At 52.9% G+C, this 20,940-nt stretch overlaps 1 protein-coding gene across 1 annotated transcript in view; it reads left to right on the top strand.

Moving 5' to 3' along the window:
* USP4 (ubiquitin specific peptidase 4) overlaps nt 1-20,381 on the top strand; it is a 28,216-nt gene extending 7,835 nt beyond the window's left edge. Inside the window, exons 9-22 of the mRNA XM_075261496.1 lie at nt 1,858-2,031; nt 2,899-3,057; nt 3,137-3,361; nt 3,435-3,518; nt 3,603-3,697; nt 5,294-5,482; nt 5,584-5,672; nt 5,756-5,995; nt 15,865-15,935; nt 16,016-16,131; nt 16,221-16,370; nt 16,568-16,671; nt 19,579-19,667; nt 19,834-20,381. Coding sequence (XP_075117597.1) covers nt 1,858-2,031; nt 2,899-3,057; nt 3,137-3,361; nt 3,435-3,518; nt 3,603-3,697; nt 5,294-5,482; nt 5,584-5,672; nt 5,756-5,995; nt 15,865-15,935; nt 16,016-16,131; nt 16,221-16,370; nt 16,568-16,671; nt 19,579-19,667; nt 19,834-19,986 — 1,938 coding nt within the window. The 3' untranslated portion in view covers nt 19,987-20,381. The remainder of the gene's footprint in view (nt 1-1,857; nt 2,032-2,898; nt 3,058-3,136; nt 3,362-3,434; nt 3,519-3,602; nt 3,698-5,293; nt 5,483-5,583; nt 5,673-5,755; nt 5,996-15,864; nt 15,936-16,015; nt 16,132-16,220; nt 16,371-16,567; nt 16,672-19,578; nt 19,668-19,833) is intronic.
* Nucleotides 20,382-20,940: the final 559 nt, after the last annotated feature.

Raw genomic sequence — 20,940 nt, 5'->3', positions numbered from 1 at the left:
CGGGGGACATATAGAATATGGGGGACATATAGCATACGGGGGACATATAGCATACGGGGGACATATAGAATACAGGCTTCTCTATAGCATACGGGGGACATATAGAATACAGGCTTCTCTATAGCATACGGGGGACATATAGAATACAGGCTTCTCTATAGCATACGGGGGACATATAGAATATGGGGGACATATAGAATACAGGCTTCTCTATAGCATACGGGGGACATATAGAATACAGGCTTCTCTATAGCATACGGGGGACATATAGAATATGGGGGACATATAGAATACAGGCTTCTCTATAGCATACGGGGGACATATAGAATACAGGCTTCTCTATAGCATACGGGGACATATAGAATACAGGCTTCTCTATAGTGTACAGGGGACATATAGAATACAGGCTTCTCTATAGCATACGGGGGACATATAGAATATGGGGGACATATAGAATACAGGCTTCTCTATAGCATACGGGGACATATAGAATACAGGCTTCTCTATAGTGTACAGGGGACATATAGAATACAGGCTTCTCTATAGCATACGGGGGACATATAGAATATGGGGGACATATAGAATACAGGCTTCTCTATAGCATACGGGGGACTTATAGAATACAGGCTTCTCTATAGCATACGGGGGACATATAGAATACAGGCTTCTCCATAGCATACGGGGGACATATAGAATACAGGCTTCTCCATAGCATACGGGGGACATATAGAATACAGGCTTCTCCATAGCATACGGGGGACATATAGAACACAGGCTTCTCCATAGCATACGGGGGACATATAGAACACAGGCTTCTCCATAGCATACGGGGGACATATAGAATACAGGCTTCTCTATAGCATACGGGGGACATATAGAACACAGGCTTCTCCATAGCATACGGGGGACATATAGAATACAGGCTTCTCTATAGCATACGGGGGACATATAGAATACAGGCTTCTCTATAGCGTACGGGGGACATATAGAATACAGGCTTCTCTATAGCGTACGGGGGACATATAGAACACAGGCTTCTCTATAGCATACGGGGGACATATAGAACACAGGCTTCTCCATAGCATACGGGGGACATATAGAATACAGGCTTCTCTATAGCATACGGGGGACATATAGAATACAGGCTTCTCTATAGCATACGGGGGACATATAGAATACAGGCTTCTCTATAGCATACGGGGGACATATAGAATATGGGGGACATATAGAATACAGGCTTCTCTATAGCATACGGGGGACATATAGAATATGGGGGACATATAGAATACAGGCTTCTCTATAGCATACGGGGGACATATAGAATACAGGCTTCTCCATAGCATACGGGGGACATATAGAATACAGGCTTCTCCATAGCATACGGGGGACATATAGAATACAGGCTTCTCCATAGCATACGGGGGACATATAGAATATGGGGGACATATAGAATACAGGCTTCTCTATAGCATACGGGGGATGTATAGAATACAGGTGGAGTCATTTTGGCTGCAGAGTGAACATTGTAAGACTGAAGCCCGTAAGAAAGTTGCGCTGACGCTGACGAAAAATTAGTTATGTGGTAGTCAGAAACTAAACTCGAAAAATGTCAGTGACGGGAAGGGGTTAAGTAAGGTGTTTGTGATTAGAAGACATAGGGTAATGTATACTGTACTGCCCAGGTCTGTATTGTGGCCTACAGCTATGCAGACTCCTCCAATCCCAGCACAACCTACATCTGAGCTCAGCACCTCCGGGGATCTCGGGGTCCTCACTGCTGGGGGACAGACTTTTCGGCAGCTGCATTTCATGCTTTGTGGCCAGATACTAGTTAGTTTCTTTTTTTGTGGTTTTCAGTGTTTGAGCAACACCCCGCCCCTGACCGAATACTTCCTGACCGATGAATATAAGGAGGAGATAAACAGGGACAATCCACTGGGGATGAAGGGAGAGATCGCCACTGCCTATGCCGACCTGATACGCCAGATCTGGTCCGGGGAGCATTCCTATGTGGCTCCACGCATGTTCAAGGTAAGACGACCCAGCACTGCCTGCAAAGAATATCTTAGAGGCAAACCCAAGTCTTCACCTCCAAAACTCATATTGTATGAATTATGTCTGCAACCACTCTCTAGAATTATTACAATCTCTGTATGCACACATTGCATATCATGTATTATACTGCAGAGCTGCGCTCACTATTCTGCTGGTGCAGTCACTGTGTACATACATTACATTACTTATCCTGTATTATACTCCAGAGCTGCGCTCACTATTCTGCTGGTGCAGTCACTGTGTACATACATTACATTACTTATCCTGTATTATACTCCAGAGCTGCGCTCACTATTCTGCTGGTACAGTCACTGTGTACATACATTACATTACTTATCCTGTATTATACTCCAGAGCTGCGCTCACTATTCCGCTGGTGCAGTCACTGTGTACATACATTACATTACTTATCCTGTATTATACTCCAGAGCTGCGCTCACTATTCTGCTGGTACAGTCACTGTGTACATACATTACATTACTTATCCTGTATTATACTCCAGAGCTGCGCTCACTATTCTGCTGGTGCAGTCACTGTGTACATACATTACATTACTTATCCTGTATTATACTCCAGAGCTGCGCTCACTATTCTGCTGGTACAGTCACTGTGTACATACATTACATTACTTATCCAGTATTATACTCCAGAGCTGCGCTCACTATTCTGCTGGTGCAGTCACTGTGTACATACATTACATTACTTATCCTGTATTATACCCCAGAGCTGCGCTCACTATTCTGCTGGCTTCATAGGCTATAATCTCCTCCATTACAAGTCGTGCTGATTGTTTCCAGCAGTCTCTCTGAGCATGCTCAGTGACTTCTCCTCTTCCTCTGTCAGACACAGGTTGGCCGCTTCGCTCCGCAGTTTTCGGGGTACCAGCAGCAGGACTCCCAGGAGCTCTTGGCGTTTCTGTTGGACGGTCTGCACGAGGATCTCAACAGAGTCAAAAAGAAACCATACTTGGAGCTGAAAGACGCAAATGGGCGACCAGACTCAGTATGTGGGGGAGGGGTGAGATTTGGGTGGGCGGGGACTGTGAGTTGTCTTCTGCCCATTCACTCCTCCCATCCCTCAGGTGGTGGCGACAGAGGCGTGGGACAATCACCTGCGGAGGAACAACTCCATCATTGTGGACATTTTTCACGGCCTCTTTAAGTCTACGCTAGTGTGTCCTGAATGCTCCAAAGTGTCCGTCACCTTTGACCCATTCTGTTATCTCACCCTCCCCCTTCCTATGAAGAAGGACCGCACTATGGAGGTGTTCCTGGTGCGCGCAGACCCTCAGTGTAAGCCCACTCAGGTGAGTTCACGTGTCACATGGGATGTGTCCTGTACGCACACGCCTGATCTGACACCACTTCTTGTCTGTACAGTATCGATTGGTTGTGCCTAAAATGGGGACAGTCTCTGACCTGTGTGCAGCGCTCTCTAAACTGTCCGGAGTGCCTGCTGAAAATGTAAGTGTCACTGCTCCCCCTCCTCGCTGACACCCCTTCCCCTCCCATTTCTGCAGCGCCATTATCTCTCCTCTCTCCGCACAGATGGTGGTGACTGATGTCTACAATCATCGCTTCCACAAGATCTTCCAGACGGATGAGATGCTCAGTCACATCATGGAGCGCGATGACCTCTTTGTGTACGTTCATCTCTGTAATGTTCACTTTTCTATTGTCACTTGTAGTAATGGCCACTGGGGGCGCTATAGCACTATAAGTGCAAGGATATACAATATAGATTACTTTATAATGATCATGTGGTTGGAGGAACATCCTAGAGGCTGAGCCATGTCACATCATTGTGAACTTGGGCACCTTCCAATTGGGTGCCCACTCTGGAGTCATCATAGTCAGAAGGAGAAGCCCTCGTCTCTTCTCCCTTTCTGGTGTCTCCCTCATCTCTTCCTGGTCGTGTCTCCTCCGGCTGTCCTCTTTACTTCTCCTCTCCCTGTCTCCTCCGGCCGTCCTCTTTACTTCTCCTCTCCCTGTCTCCTCCGCCCGTCCTCTTTACTTCTCCTCTCCCTGTCTCCTCCGGCCGTCCTCTTTACTTCTCCTCTCCCTGTCTCCTCCGCCCGTCCTCTTTACTTCTCCTCTCCCTGTCTCCTCTGCCCGTCCTCTTTACTTCTCCTCTCCCTGTCTCCTCTGCCCGTCCTCTTTACTTCTCCTCTCCCTGTCTCCTCCGGCCGTCCTCTTTACTTCTCCTCTCCCTGTCTCCTCCGCCCGTCCTCTTTACTTCTCCTCTCCCTGTCTCCTCTGCCCGTCCTCTTTACTTCTCCTCTCCCTGTCTCCTCCGGCCGTCCTCTTTACTTCTCCTCTCCCTGTCTCCTCTGCCCGTCCTCTTTACTTCTCCTCTCCCTGTCTCCTCCGGCCGTCCTCTTTACTTCTCCTCTCCCTGTCTCCTCCGGCCGTCCTCTTTACTTCTCCTCTCCCTGTCTCCTCTGCCCGTCCTCTTTACTTCTCCTCTCCCTGTCTCCTCCGCCCGTCCTCTTTACTTCTCCTCTCCCTGTCTCCTCCGCCCGTCCTCTTTACTTCTCCTCTCCCTGTCTCCTCCGCCCGTCCTCTTTACTTCTCCTCTCCCTGTCTCCTCCGCCCGTCCTCTTTACTTCTCCTCTCCCTGTCTCCTCCGCCCGTCCTCTTTACTTCTCCTCTCCCTGTCTCCTCCGCCCGTCCTCTTTACTTCTCCTCTCCCTGTCTCCTCCGCCCGTCCTCTTTACTTCTCCTCTCCCTGTCTCCTCTGCCCGTCCTCTTTACTTCTCCTCTCCCTGTCTCCTCCGGCCGTCCTCTTTACTTCTCCTCTCCCTGTCTCCTCCGCCCGTCCTCTTTACTTCTCCTCTCCCTGTCTCCTCCGCCCGTCCTCTTTACTTCTTCTCTCCCTGTCTCCTCCGCCCGTCCTCTTTACTCCTCCTCTCCCTGTCTCCTCCGGCCGTCCTCTTTACTTCTCCTCTCCCTGTCTCCTCCGGCCGTCCTCTTTACTTCTCCTCTCCCTTTCGCTGTCTCCTCCGCCCGTCCTCTTTACTCCTCCTCTCCCTGTCTCCTCTGGCCGTCCTCTTTACTTCTCCTCTCCCTGTCTCCTCCGGCCGTCCTCTTTACTTCTCCTCTCCCTGTCTCCTCCGGCCGTCCTCTTTACTTCTCCTCTCCCTGTCTCCTCCGGCCGTCCTCTTTACTTCTCCTCTCCCTTTCGCTGTCTCCTCCGGCCGTCCTCTTTACTTTCCCCTCTTCTCCTTTGTGTGTTGCAGATATGAGGTGAAGTCTCTGCGGGGTTCTGATTCTGAGTGGCTCACGCTACCCATCTGCTTCCGCGAGAGACGCTTCCGTCAGAGCACTGCAGCCGGCACCATCCTGTTTGGGCAGCCTCTCCTGATCTCGGTGCCTCGGCAGAAGCTGACGGCGGACATGCTGTATAACCTCGTCTTGGAGAGAATCCAGTAAGTGGCTGGTAGTGTGTAAAGCGGCTGCTCCCTCTGGGGCTGCGCAGGCGGTCAGGGGTCTGTGCTGGTTCCTAAAATGTTCGGCTCCTTCCCTACAGACGTTATATAAAGACTCCATTACCGGAGGAATACTCCTGCCTGTCCAGCGACCCCGCGGCCTGCAATGGCTCCAATGGCCTCTATGATGGTAAGAGTCACCACCGGCTCCTTGCTCATTGGCCACTCATGGCACCACCGGCTCAGTGGAGACCTGTGTTCCATGTTTTCTAGATGAGGAGATGGATCATCAGGAAGAGCAGGAGGAGCAGGAGTCGTCCCCCGAGGAGTCCAATGGCCAATCAGACGACAGCGTGGAGGATGAGAGCTCAGAGGGATGTAGTCCCTGCAATAAAATGCCAAAGAAAGCCCAAGACTTCCGCAAGAGGCTCTTCTGCTTCAGCCTGGTGAACTCCTACGCCACGTCTGATGTGGGCAGCATGCCGGCCGAGGGCTCCTTCCTGAAACTGACCTGTGAGTATGAAGAGAGGGGGCATAGAGGTCAGAGGGATGTGGGGGGGGCATAGAGGTCAGAGGGATGTGGGGGGGGGCATAGAGGTCAGAGGGATGTGGGGGGGGGCATAGAGGTCAGAGGGATGTGTGGGGGGGCATAGAGGTCAGAGGGATGTGTGGGGGGGCATAGAGGTCAGAGGGATGTGGGGGGGGGCATAGAGGTCAGAGGGATGGGGGGGGCATAGAGGTCAGAGGGGTGTGGGGGGGCATAGAGGTCAGAGGGATGGGGGGGCATAGAGGTCAGAGGGATGTGGGGGGGGGGCATAGAGGTCAGAGGGATGTGGGGGGGGGCATAGAGGTCAGAGGGATGTGGGGGGGCATAGAGGTCAGAGGGATGTGGGGGGGCATAGAGGTCAGAGGGATGGGGGGGCATAGAGGTCAGAGGGATGTGGGGGGGCATAGAGGTCAGAGGGATGTGGGGGGGCATAGAGGTCAGAGGGATGGGGGGGCATAGAGGTCAGAGGGATGGGGGGGCATAGAGGTCAGAGGGATGGGGGGGGCATAGAGGTCAGAGGGATGTGGGGGGGGCATAGAGGTCAGAGGGGTGTGGGGGGGCATAGAGATCAGAGGGATGGGGGGGCATAGAAGTCAGAGGGATGGGGGGGCATAGAGGTCAGAGGGATGTGGGGGGGCATAGAGGTCAGAGGGGTGTGGGGGGGCATAGAGATCAGAGGGATGGGGGGGCATAGAGGTCAGAGGGATGGGGGGGCATAGAGGTCAGAGGGATGTGGGGGGGCATAGAGGTCAGAGGGATGTGGGGGGGCATAGAGGTCAGAGGGATGTGGGGGGGCATAGAGGTCAGAGGGATGTGGGGGGGGCATAGAGGTCAGAGGGATGTGGGGGGGGCATAGAGGTCAGAGGGATGTGGGGGGGGCATAGAGGTCAGAGGGATGTGGGGGGGCATAGAGGTCAGAGGGATGTGGGGGGGGGCATAGAGGTCAGAAGGGTGTGGGGGGGCTGATTAGGTCATGTGGGGGGATGTGGGTATAGATGTACGGGCCTTGGTGGGCTCCCCCATTCAGGTATAAATGGCTTGAACTCTTGAAGGGTTTCGGCGCCGCCTTAGTTGCCATGGGGCTTTGAGGCGTGTTCTACCTCTGGATGACTTTAGAAACACGGAGACAGCGAGGACACTTCATAGATGGAAGGTCTAGTGTAAGCAGACATTGCACACAGTCCGAGCCGGCGGCTGTCACCTGGTTAGCTTGTGGCCACCGTCTCCTAAACACCCATCAAGCAGTATCCAATGGAGCAATGGCCGGCGCTCGCTTAGATGTAAAAGGATGCACAACGCTAAGGATCAGCGGGTTTCGGACACACCTCCCCTTTGTCATGTGCAGAACTGAGTAAAAACCAAAAAACAGGTAGAAGAAATCTTCACGTCTAGGTTCTGAGAATATAAAAGATGGCTTGGACACAAATGAATGCAATAATCAATATAAAATCCGTCTACAGACATCAAATAGTAAATATGTCATTAATAATACATAGAATAGGATGGAAAATATGTGAGGGCATTGCAGAAGTCTCTGCCACCGCCCAGTGGATGAGAGTCCCATATCTGCAGTATAAATGTCTCCTGATGAGCGGAGTGGCTATCCTGCGTATTATACAGATAGGCGTCCATAGAGGTAGCACTAAGGACAAGAACCAGTGGATGGAATATACAGAGGGTAGAGCGGCCCCCTCGCCTATATCATTAATCGTGCCGCCATAAGAAATACTAATCCACCGTATCAAAGTGCGACCATACAGAAGATGCTGCACACTGCGCTCCAAGCGTCCACTAGATGTATATGTGTGGTGAGTCCTACTCACTTCCCTCCACTCACCAGAGCGTTTCCGGCTGGTCATGTGTTCCACATTGGGACGTATAGGCGATCGGCGCATGCGCAGTAGTTAGACATTACAGGGCATGTCTTTATAGGACGGGAAATGTTAATCACTCACTTAAGCCTTAATGTTATGATGGAACCAGAAGTGATGTGTCTGGTAAGTAGAATAGTGCCAGAAGGGGTAAGTGTGTGACTGCGACTTCAAATATTCCCCAAGAATCGCAGCTGGATGTGCCAGGTATCCCCCAATAGACCTCGCGCCATCTCTACATAGACGGGGGGAGGGGAATAAGCACTATTGGTAGAAGTAGACTAAGGCGACTGGTTCTCCTACTTGGCTATGTTCAGACGGCAGGACGCAGTGTGTAAATAGCCAGAAGATTTCCCTCTTGTTTAATGTACTAAGTCTATTGGTGGCTCCGGGAGGGATCCGATCCGTGGCTGTTACAGTCAGACCACTGAGACTGTTGTATTCAGCTCGAGACTCTGTGGTTAGTGACGCCATGAATAAGATTCGAGCGCGCAATTGTCTTGTTGTTCTAGCGATCTACTGGAGGCCACAGGGGCACTGGGTAGGTGACAGATGTGGCCGTGCAATCCACAGGATATTCTAATTTGAAGGTTTCATTTGTAGTGAAGCTGCTCACGTCACAGTCTCCATTTTTAATGGATTTACAACACTTGCGACTGTTTCGATTGCCACAGAAATTTCCTTCAGGTTGTGAATTAATAATTGAGACGGTTTCAAAGGCGGCAATTTATTGGGGCCACGAGACGTCTTAGGGTTCTAGCCCTTCTAACAGTACAGCCTGGTCTTGAGGGAAGGACTTTCTTAAGGAGGGGTCATTATGTAGGACTGTCCTTTATATAGTGACAGGCTGAGCTAAGCGCTGTATCCAATCTCCATCGTAGTGTTTAGAGGGTGAAGTCTGTATTGGAGTTAGCCATTGTTCCTGATATAAGTGGCTAGCTCTAGAACATGCCGGAAAGAATTGTGCTTTGGGTCTGGAAGCCGCCATCTTTGGTGCAGTTGCGTCTGATACGAGGAAATTGTCCAAAAGAGCCGTTTTGTTTCCATCTCCTGTAGTGCGGCTCTTGCAGGCCACCAGGCTTTGGTACAAATGTTTCCATCTTCACTAGTTAATGTAAGATCTAAATATTCGATTGATTTTGGATCTGATTTCCCGGACAGAAGGATCCCCCAAGTATTAGAATTAAGATATTCTGTAAAGTGTTCACAGGATATTGCCGGTCCATCCCAAATAAGATGAAGTCCTCTATGTCCCGTCTAATGTAGATGAGATGATTTGGCCAGTGGTGGTTATCGTATAGCCATATGTTTTCAGACTGACCCATAGACAGGTTGGCGTAGCTCGGGGCCTTCCTGGCCTCCATTGCCGTTCCCTTATTTCGCATAAAGAATTTATCATTCTATTTTTATAGCCATTGTGTTTCAGAATAAATACAATACTGCTTGGTGCGAATTCTCTTTGTGCTGCTGGAAGATGATGATTGTCAGACTCTGGTTTCAGTTGTCCTAAGGCCTTTATGGTGTGACCTGTTACTCTGTAGGCTGCTGACCTCTAGAACTGCCCGTATGGAGGTACGTTTCCATTGCAAAGGGAGTATCTGGCGGATCAGCATTGCCGAATCTTCCAAATATGGCGGTGAATTCACTACATGCCTGTGTAATAATACATCAACGTAATGTGAAAGCTTGTGGGTTAGCGCATTGAGAGCTGAAGTAATGGGTGGCCCCACTGGAGTCTCTGTGTGCACCTTAGGGAGATGGTAAGGGTGCAGCTGTCCCAGAAGGCTCTCTGCCTGTTAGTATGGCTTGGATATAGGCGCCCTCTTCTAGATGTGAGTGAGGGGAGAGTAGTACTGTCAGACACAAGGCGCCCTGCTTCATTCCTATGTGTCACCCTCCTCCTCCTCCCTGTTCCCCATCTGTTCTTCTTTCTGCTGGGGCTGATCAGGTTTGGCCCTGTGGTCGTTGCATTTCCCTCTAGTTCCCCATCTGTTCTTCTTTCTGCTGGGGCTGATCAGGTTTGGCCCTGTGGTCGTTGCATTTCCCTCTAGTTCCCCGTCTGTTCTTCTTTCTGCTGGGGCTGATCAGGTTTGGCCCTGTGGTCGTTGCATTTCCCTCTAGTTCCCCGTCTGTTCTTCTTTCTGCTGGGGCTGATCAGGTTTGGCCCTGGGTCGTTGCATTTCCCTCTAGTTCCCCATCTGTTCTTCTTTCTGCTGGGGCTGATCAGGTTTGGCCCTGTGGTCGTTGCATTTCCCTCTAGTTCCCCGTCTGTTCTTCTTTCTGCTGGGGCTGATCAGGTTTGGCCCTGGGTTGTTGCATTTCCCTCTAGTTCCCCATCTGTTCTTCTTTCTGCTGGGGCTGATCAGGTTTGGCCCTGTGGTTGTTGCATTTCCCTCTAGTTCCCCATCTGTTCTTCTTTCTGCTGGGGCTGATCAGGTTTGGCCCTGTGGTCGTTGCATTTCCCTCTAGTTCCCCGTCTGTTCTTCTTTCTGCTGGGGCTGATCAGGTTTGGCCCTGTGGTCGTTGCATTTCCCTCTAGTTCCCCGTCTGTTCTTCTTTCTGCTGGGGCTGATCAGGTTTGGCCCTGTGGTCGTTGCATTTCCCTCTAGTTCCCCGTCTGTTCTTCTTTCTGCTGGGGCTGATCAGGTTTGGCCCTGGGTCGTTGCATTTCCCTCTAGTTCCCCGTCTGTTCTTCTTTCTGCTGGGGCTGATCAGGTTTGGCCCTGGGTCGTTGCATTTCCCTCTAGTTCCCCGTCTGTTCTTCTTTCTGCTGGGGCTGATCAGGTTTGGCCCTGGGTTGTTGCATTTCCCTCTAGTTCCCCATCTGTTCTTCTTTCTGCTGGGGCTGATCAGGTTTGGCCCTGTGGTTGTTGCATTTCCCTCTAGTTCCCCATCTGTTCTTCTTTCTGCTGGGGCTGATCAGGTTTGGCCCTGTGGTCGTTGCATTTCCCTCTAGTTCCCCGTCTGTTCTTCTTTCTGCTGGGGCTGATCAGGTTTGGCCCTGTGGTCGTTGCATTTCCCTCTAGTTCCCCGTCTGTTCTTCTTTCTGCTGGGGCTGATCAGGTTTGGCCCTGTGGTCGTTGCATTTCCCTCTAGTTCCCCGTCTGTTCTTCTTTCTGCTGGGGCTGATCAGGTTTGGCCCTGTGGTCGTTGCATTTCCCTCTAGTTCCCCGTCTGTTCTTCTTTCTGCTGGGGCTGATCAGGTTTGGCCCTGTGGTTGTTGCATTTCCCTCTAGTTCCCCATCTGTTCTTCTTTCTGCTGGGGCTGATCAGGTTTGGCCCTGTGGTTGTTGCATTTCCCTCTAGTTCCCCATCTGTTCTTCTTTCTGCTGGGGCTGATCAGGTTTGGCCCTGTGGTCGTTGCATTTCCCTCTAGTTCCCCGTCTGTTCTTCTTTCTGCTGGGGCTGATCAGGTTTGGCCCTGGGTCGTTGCATTTCCCTCTAGTTCCCCGTCTGTTCTTCTTTCTGCTGGGGCTGATCAGGTTTGGCCCTGTGGTTGTTGCATTTCCCTCTAGTTCCCCATCTGTTCTTCTTTCTGCTGGGGCTGATCAGGTTTGGCCCTGTGGTCGTTGCATTTCCCTCTAGTTCCCCGTCTGTTCTTCTTTCTGCTGGGGCTGATCAGGTTTGGCCCTGTGGTCGTTGCATTTCCCTCTAGTTCCCCGTCTGTTCTTCTTTCTGCTGGGGCTGATCAGGTTTGGCCCTGTGGTCGTTGCATTTCCCTCTAGTTCCCCATCTGTTCTTCTTTCTGCTGGGGCTGATCAGGTTTGGCCCTGGGTCGTTGCATTTCCCTCTAGTTCCCCGTCTGTTCTTCTTTCTGCTGGGGCTGATCAGGTTTGGCCCTGTGGTTGTTGCATTTCCCTCTAGTTCCCCATCTGTTCTTCTTTCTGCTGGGGCTGATCAGGTTTGGCCCTGTGGTCGTTGCATTTCCCTCTAGTTCCCCATCTGTTCTTCTTTCTGCTGGGGCTGATCAGGTTTGGCCCTGTGGTTGTTGCATTTCCCTCTAGTTCCCCATCTGTTCTTCTTTCTGCTGGGGCTGATCAGGTTTGGCCCTGTGGTTGTTGCATTTCCCTCTAGTTCCCCGTCTGTTCTTCTTTCTGCTGGGGCTGATCAGGTTTGGCCCTGGGTTGTTGCATTTCCCTCTAGTTCCCCGTCTGTTCCTCTTCCTGGTGATGGTGAATGGCTGCTGTTGGTTTCCCTTTCTGTTGTGTAGCTGTGAGTCTGATATTTTAGTTAGACGTCTTCTTTCTTGTACATGATAAGAAGTTAGCGGAATAGACGAGGTGAGTTCCAGAGGTCGGGCTAGAAGAGAGACCTTGGTACTAGTGTTATTGAGGAGGGTGGTGACCTTGCCTGATGCGTCTTGGGGTGGTCGGGCTATGGGGCTATCCTGAGTAGTAATCAGTCAGTCTTCTAACTCCATAAAGGTACAAGTATTGCTGTTGTCAGAAAGTGGAGCTAAGTGGTGACTTCTGGGTATTGGACACCATGCAGATGGCGGATACTCGGCTGGTGTATGGAATAGATTGGGAGGTGGCAGCTGGGAATGACACGGAGGTGGAGAACGATGGGAGGTGGCAGCTGGGAATGACACGGAGGTGGAGAACGATGGGAGGTGGTAGCTGGGAATGACACGGAGGTGGAGAACGATGGAAGGTGGCAGCTGGGAATGACACGGAGGTGGAGAACGATGGGAGGTGGCAGCTGGGAATGACACGGAGGTGGAGAACGATGGGAGGTGGTAGCTGGGAATGACACGGAGGTGGAGAACGATGGGAGGTGGTAGCTGGGAATGACACGGAGGTGGAGAACGATGGGAGGTGGTAGCTGGGAATGACACGGAGGTGGAGAACGATGGGAGGTGGTAGCTGGCAGTGACACGGAGGTGGAGAACGATGGGAGGTGGTAGCTGGCAGTGACACGGAGGTGGAGAACGATGGGAGGTGGTAGCTGGGAATGACACGGAGGTGGAGAACGATGGGAGGTGGGAGCTGGGAATGACACGGAGGTGGAGAACGATGGAAGGTGGTAGCTGGGAATGACACGGAGGTGGAGAACGATGGAAGGTGGTAGCTGGGAATGACACGGAGGTGGAGAACGATGGAAGGTGGCAGCTGGGAATGACATGGAGGTGGTAGCTGGGAATGACACGGAGGTGGAGAACGATGGAAGGTGGTAGCTGGGAATGACACGGAGGTGGAGAACGATGGAAGGTGGTAGCTGGGAATGACACGGAGGTGGAGAACGATGGGAGGTGGTAGCTGGGAATGACACGGAGGTGGAGAACGATGGAAGGTGGTAGCTGGCAGTGACACGGAGGTGGAGAACGATGGAAGGTGGTAGCTGGGAATGACACGGAGGTGGAGGACGATGGAAGGTGGTAGCTGGGAATGACACGGAGGTGGAGAACGATGGGAGGTGGTAGCTGGGAATGACACGGAGGTGGAGAACGATGGAACGTGGTAGCTGGGAATGACACGGAGGTGGAGAACGATGGAAGGTGGTAGCTGGGAATGACACGGAGGTGGAGAACGATGGAAGGTGGTAGCTGGGAATGACACGGAGGTGGAGAACGATGGGAGGTGGTAGCTGGGAATGACACGGAGGTGGAGAACGATGGAAGGTGGTAGCTGGGAATGACACGGAGGTGGAGAACGATGGGAGGTGGTAGCTGGGAATGACACGGAGGTGGAGAACGATGGAAGGTGGTAGCTGGCAGTGACACGGAGGTGGAGAACGATGGAAGGTGGTAGCTGGGAATGACACGGAGGTGGAGGACGATGGAAGGTGGTAGCTGGGAATGACACGGAGGTGGAGAACGATGGGAGGTGGTAGCTGGGAATGACACGGAGGTGGAGAACGATGGAACGTGGTAGCTGGGAATGACACGGAGGTGGAGAACGATGGAAGGTGGTAGCTGGGAATGACACGGAGGTGGAGAACGATGGAAGGTGGTAGCTGGGAATGACACGGAGGTGGAGAACGATGGGAGGTGGTAGCTGGGAATGACACGGAGGTGGAGAACGATGGAAGGTGGTAGCTGGGAATGACACGGAGGTGGAGAACGATGGAAGGTGGTAGCTGGGAATGACACGGAGGTGGGGAACGATGGAAGGTGGTAGCTGGGAATGACACGGAGGTGGAGGACGATGGAAGGTGGTAGCTGGGAATGACACGGAGGTGGAGGACGATGGGAGGTGGTAGCTGGGAATGACACGGAGGTGGAGAACGATGGGAGGTGGCAGCTGGGAATGACACGGAGGTGGAGAACGATGGGAGGTGGTAGCTGGGAATGACACGGAGGTGGAGAACGATGGAAGGTGGTAGCTGGGAATGACACGGAGGTGGAGGACGATGGAAGGTGGTAGCTGGGAATGACACGGAGGTGGAGAACGATGGAAGGTGGTAGCTGGGAATGACACGGAGGTGGAGGACGATGGGAGGTGGTAGCTGGGAATGACACGGAGGTGGAGGACGATGGAAGGTGGTAGCTGGGAATGACACGGAGGTGGAGAACGATGGGAGGTGGTAGCTGGGAATGACACGGAGGTGGAGAACGATGGAAGGTGGTAGCTGGGAATGACACGGAGGTGGAGAACGATGGAAGGTGGTAGCTGGGAATGACACGGAGGTGGAGAACGATGGAAGGTGGTAGCTGGGAATGACACGGAGGTGGAGAACGATGGGAGGTGGTAGCTGGGAATGACACGGAGGTGGAGAACGATGGGAGGTGGTAGCTGGGAATGACACGGAGGTGGAGAACGATGGGAGGTGGTAGCTGGGAATGACACGGAGGTGGAGAACGATGGAAGGTGGTAGCTGGGAATGACACGGAGGTGGAGAACGATGGGAGGTGGTAGCTGGGAATGACACGGAGGTGGAGGGCCTAGCTTCCCGGAAGTTACGTCTTATTAGGTCTTTTGGATTCTTTTCCCGCAGTGGAGGAGGGAGGGGAGCTCGATTAGATTTGGTTGTTTCCTAGATGTGCTCGTAGAGACTTTAGGAATGAGCTTTTTAGACTTTGTCTCCAGATGTTCCTTAGATTTATCCCGAGGAGATTACTGCGCCCTTTAGGCCGTGATTAGAATTGGCTGATCGAGACTGGACGGTTTCTCTGAGTTTAGAACGATCTTTTAAGATATTAACAAACATTAGCCCTTGGTGGTTGGATGTGGAAGGTCTTTGATCTCTTATGGGTTTTGGGAGTCCTTAGGGCACGAGACCCTCGATCACGCGGTCTTGTCCATTCTTTTAAACTTCTTTTCCCAAAACCTAATGTTGTCATTTTTGAAATGGTCTCGCTCTGTCAGGCTGACCTGTCTTGTACGCTAGAATTTCCCTCTATATTGAGAGACCTAGTGCACAAGACCTGATTGATTTTGGTAAAGCTGGGGTGACCATGATCTGTCTCTAGCCCTAACGTTCCACTAGTGATTTCTTGACCTAAGGCCTCAGCTAGACGTTTACGTTTCTGTATAAGATGGTTACTCCAATCCTCAGTGACGGCGCCAAAGGCCTCGAGGCACAAGACCCTCCTCCAAGTATATGAGAAGGAACTGGTGGTCCAAGGAGTGCCGAATTTCAGCAATTAAGTGTCTCAAGTGTCCAAACTTTGGAACGGAGTTCATCATGTGAAATGAGTCCCCTTTGAGGGTCTGCAGTAGTAGTCTCTTGGGCGTTGGCTTTTTCGGTAGAGGATGATTTCGTATACCGGCTTACCAAACCTTCCCTTTTTTCGATCCTTGATTTAATGTAGTCCATAATGCACAGGCGTCGCAAAAGGAACGTCCCCAAACCCCTGCTACAGACCGAAAATCACAGCGAGGACACTTTATAGTGTACAAGGTCTAGTCAGACTTGCTGGAAGTAACCAGAAATTGCACAAAGTCAGATTTGGCTGATTTTAGGAGTTTCCCACTGTCGGCCATGTTTGGCTTTACTCACTGCTGCTGTCTGATCTTTCTCAGCCTATTCCACGGTGGCCATTGACTGGGACACTGAGGCGAAGAAGTTGTATTACGATGACCCGGAGGCGGAGGTGAGCGGCGGGGCTACATGTTGGGGGTTGTAATGATTGGATTGGTTTTTGGCTTCTTTAACCTCTCGTTCCCTACACAGGCCTTTGATAAACACGAGTCCATGATGCAGCCGCAGAAGAAGAAGATGACGGTAGCACTTAGAGATTGTATCCAGCTCTTTACCAAGACGGAGGTCCTAGGAGAGCACGACCCCTGGTGAGCCTCTGCCACCCCTCCTGTAGTCTGGGGCCCCCGAGGGCCGCACGCTGGGCCCTGCCTCACTTATTTTTACCTTTCTCTACCAGGTATTGCCCAAACTGCCGGAAGCATCAGAGAGCCACCAAAAAGTTTGACCTCTGGTCTTTGCCAAAAATTCTTGTGGTGCATTTAAAGCGCTTCTCGTATAATCGCTACTGGCGGGATAAGCTGGACGCGGTGGTGGAGTTCCCTATTAGGTAAGAAGGGGGGTGGGCCAGGGGTCATACCTCCCCCCACTCCAGGTCAAACTATTGTGACCCACCCACACAATACACAGTAGCTGACTCGGCACCTCTTTGTAGTGATGGCTTCAGTGTAATCCCATCACGTGTCCAACCCCCCCACCCCTCGGTGCCCTCCTGTCCCATTAACCCTTTGTGTCCTTTTGCTGCAGAAACCTTAACATGTCAGAGTTTGTCTGTGATCCAGCGGCTGGACCCTACGTGTACGACCTTGTGGCTGTATCTAATCACTATGGCGGCATGGGCGGTGGCCACTGTGAGTATCCAAGGCTTATTGTGTAGTCCTGTCTGAGCGCTCCTGCTCCTCCTCCTTCTTCTTCTACTCCTGCTCCTCCTCCTTCTTCTTCTACTCCTGCTCCTCCTCCTTCTTCTTCTACTCCTGCTCCTCCTCCTTCTTCTTCTACTCCTGCTCCTCCTCCTTCTACTTCTACTCCTGCTCCTCCTTCTTCTACTCCTGCTCCTCCTTCTTCTACTCCTGCTCCTCCTCCTCCTTCTTCTTCTACTCCTGCTCCTCCTCCTTCTTCTTCTACTCCTCCACCTGATCCTTCTCCTCCTCCACCTGATCCTTCTCCTCCTCCACCTGATCCTTCTCCTCCTCCACCTGATCCTTCTCCTCCTCCACCTGATCCTTCTCCTCCTCCACCTGATCCTTCTCCTCCTCCACCTGATCCTTCTCCTCCTCCACCTGATCCTTCTCCTTCTTCTTCTCCTCCTCTTGCTTCTCCTCCACCTGCTCCTCCTCCACCTGATCCTTCTCCTTCTTCTTCTCCTCCTCCTGTTCCTCCTCCACCTGCTCCTTCTCCTCCTCAACCTGCTCCTCCTGCTCCTTCTTCTCCTCCTCCTTCTCCTCCTCCTTCTCCTCCTCCTTCTCCTCCTCCTTCTCCTCCTCCACCTGCTTCTCCTTCTCCTCCTGCTCCTTCTCCTCCTGCTCCTTCTCCTCCTGCTCCTTCTCCTCCTGCTCCTTCTCCTCCTGCTCCTTCTCCACCTGCTCCTCCTCAACCTGCTCCTTCTCATCCTCCTGCTCCTCCTTCTCCACCTGCTCCTTCTCATCCTCCTGCTTCTCCTCCTCCACCTGATCCTTCTCCTCCACCTGCTCCTCCTCCTGCTCCTCCACCTGCTCCTGCTCCTCCTCCACCTGATCCTTCTCCTCCACCTGCTCCTCCTCCTGCTTCTCCACCTGCTCCTCCTCCACCTGCTCCTTCTCCTCCTCCACCTGCTCCTTCTCCTCCACCTGCTCCTGCTCCTCCTCCACCTGCTCCTTCTCCTCCTCCACCTGCTCCTTCTCCTCCTCCACCTGCTCCTTCTCCTCCTCCACCTGCTCCTTCTCCTCCTCCACCTGCTCCTTCTCCTCCTCCACCTGCTCCTTCTCCTCCTCCACCTGCTCCTTCTCCTCCTCCTCCTGCTCCTTCTCCTCCTCCACCTGCTCCTGCTCCTCCTCCACCTGCTCCTCCTCCACCTGCTCCTGCTCCTCCTCCACCTGCTCCTGCTCCTCCTCCACCTGCTCCTTCTCCTCCTCCACCTGCTCCTTCTCCTCCTCCACCTGCTCCTTCTCCTCCTCCACCTGCTCCTTCTCCTCCTCCACCTGCTCCTTCTCCTCCTCCACCTGCTCCTTCTCCTCCTCCACCTGCTCCTTCTCCTCCTCCACCTGCTCCTTCTCCTCCTCCACCTGCTCCTTCTCCTTCTTCTACTTCTCCTCCACCTGCTCCTCCTCCTGCTCCTCCTCCTCCTCCACCTGCTCCTTCTCCTTCTTCTACTTCTCCTCCACCTGCTCCTCCTCCTGCTTCTCCTTTTCCTCCACCTGCTCCTCCTCCTGTTCCTCCTCCTTCTTCTCCTCCTCCTGCTTCTCCTTCTCCACCTGCTTCTCCTTCTCCTCCTCCTCCTGTTCCTCCTCCTCCTGTTCCTCCTCCTCCTGCTTCTCCTTCTCCTCCTGCTTCTCCTTCTCCTCCTGCTTCTCCTCCTTTCTCCTCCTCCTGCTTTTCCTTCTCCTCCACCTGTTTCTCCTCCTTCTCCTGCTTCTCCACCTGCTCCTTCTCCTCCTCCACCTCCTCCTTCTTCTCCTCCTGCTTCTCCTTCTCCTCCTGCTTCTCCTTCTCCTCCTGCTTCTCCTTCTCCTCCTGCTTCTCCTTCTCCTCCTGCTTCTCCTTCTCCTCCTCCTGCTTCTCCTCCTTTCTCCTCCTCCTGCTTCTCCTTCTCCTCCACCTGCTCCTCCTCCTGTTCCTCCTCCTCCTTCTGCTTCTCCTTCTGCTTCTCCTTCTCCTCCTGCTTCTCCTTCTCCTTCTCCTCCTGCTTCTCCTCCACCTGCTTCTCCTCCTGTTCCTCCTCCTTCTTCTCCTTCTCCTCCTTCTCCTTCTGCTTCTCCTTCTCCTCCTCCTTCTCCTCCTCCTTCTCCTCCACCTTCTCCTCCACCTGCTCCTCCTCCTGTTCCTCCTCCTTCTTCTCCTCCTCCTGCTTCTCCTTCTCCACCTGCTTCTCCTTCTCCTCCTCCTCCTCCTCCTGCTTCTCCTTCTCCTCCTGCTCCTTCTCCTCCTCCACCTGCTCCTTCTCCTCCTGCTTCTCCTCCTTTCTCCTCCTCCTGCTTTTCCTTCTCCTCCACCTGTTTCTCCTCCTTCTCCTGCTTCTCCACCTGCTCCTTCTCCTCCTCCACCTCCTCCTTCTTCTCCTCCTGCTTCTCCTTCTCCTCCTGCTTCTCCTTCTCCTCCTGCTTCTCCTTCTCCTCCTCCTGCTTCTCCTCCTTTCTCCTCCTCCTGCTTCTCCTCCTCCTCCTTCTCCTTCTCCCTCCTCCTCCTGCTTCTCCTCCTCCTCCTTCTGCTTCTCCTTCTGCTTCTGCTTCTCCTTCTGCTTCTCCTTCTCCTCCTGCTTCTCCTTCTCCTCCTGCTTCTCCTTCTCCTCCTGCTTCTCCTTCTCCTCCTGCTTCTCCTTCTCCTCCTGCTTCTCCTCCTGTTCCTCCTCCTTCTTCTCCTTCTTCTCCTTCTCCTCCTGCTTCTCCTTCTCCTCCTCCTTCTCCTTCTCCTCCACCTGCTCCTCCTCCTGTTCCTCCTCCTCCTTCTTCTCCTTCTCCTCCTGCTTCTCCTTCTCCTCCTGCTCCTTCTCCTCTTCCTGCTGCTTCTCCTCCTTCTTTCTCCTTCCTCATCCACGCTGATGGCCGCTTGTGTCCCCGTTGTAGATACGGCATATGCGAAGAACCAGGAGACGCAACAGTGGTATTACTTTGATGACAGCAGCGTGTCTCCGGCGTCTGAAGATCAGATTGTGGTAGGTGTCACATGACCCCAGGCCTCTCGCTGTCTGCGTTACAATGAGTCGGCCCGGAGAGCCTTGTGTATATGGGCTCTAGCTCTTGACCATGGCGGCCTCGGGCCCCGTCACTTTGGCCCCTGCTGCTCGTTCTCTACTGACGTCTCTTCCTTTGTCCCACTAGACGAAAGCGGCGTACGTACTGTTCTACCAGAGACAAGATGGCGGCAGCTTCAAGGCCTCCTCCCCTGCAGCGTCTCTGGGCTCTCCACCCGCTGAGGACGACCTTGGCCCACAGGACAGACCACAGGACTTGGACTGTATGGACACCAACTAAGGGTGAGCCCTGCGTGACCCTGGAAGAAGGAAGCCCCCGGCCGAGCCCCTGCCCCACCTGTACATAAGGAGATGGCAGCAGCCTCCCCGTCCTCCATCTTGTCACTGTTCATGGAGATGAGCCGAGTACCAGCACAAGTCTATTTTTCCTCCAGAGGAGGGCGCTGTGCTGCCGGTGGTGGTGGGGGGTGTTGTGGGGCGGGTGTATTTATTGCTCTGTATTTTATGAGACTGTCTCCAATCATGTAAAGCATTGCACAATGTATAAAGCAGAGGCTGCGGCAGCGGTGCGAGGGGGCCGAGCCTGAGGGGGCGCCGCTGAGCTATGCAGATGAATGTTCGGGAGGACTGTGTGGGGGAAGGGCTTCATTAAACGTCATGATGAAAGCAGAACAAGCCCTCCGCCTGTATGTTACCGCGGGGGGGGGGGGGGAACTGCCCCTGTCATGTGCCCCGGGAAGGAAGGAGGGGACGCTGTCACCCATGGCCGGTCTGTCACAGTCGGCTCTTGTGCACCGGATGCTGGAGTGTTACTGAGGACAGAAACAGCCGAATTCTCCCTCATTCACCTCCATGCCAAATGTGAAGAGCGGCCGAGAGTGATGACTACAACTCCCAGCATGTCCCTGCCGACTGTAGGAGAGGGGAGTACAATCTATTACTATCTGTCATCAGCCATGTCAGGAGAGGAGAGGCCGACTGTAGGAGAGGGGAGTACAATCTATTACTATCTGTCATCAGCCATGTCAGATTGTAGTCTCCTGTCCTACAGTCGGCCTCTCCTCTCCTATTACTATCTGTTATCAGCCATGTCAGGAGAGGCTGACTGTAGGACAGGGGAATACAATCTATTACTATCTGTTATCAGCCATGTCAGGAGGGGAGAGGCCGACTGTAGGACAGGAGAATACAATCTATTACTATCTGTTATCAGCCATGTCAGGAGAGGAGAGGC

Source organism: Leptodactylus fuscus, unplaced genomic scaffold (assembly GCF_031893055.1).
Source record: "Leptodactylus fuscus isolate aLepFus1 unplaced genomic scaffold, aLepFus1.hap2 HAP2_SCAFFOLD_152, whole genome shotgun sequence".
Taxonomy (NCBI): Eukaryota; Metazoa; Chordata; class Amphibia; order Anura; family Leptodactylidae; genus Leptodactylus; species Leptodactylus fuscus.
This window is presented reverse-complemented; position numbering and strand designations above follow the sequence as displayed.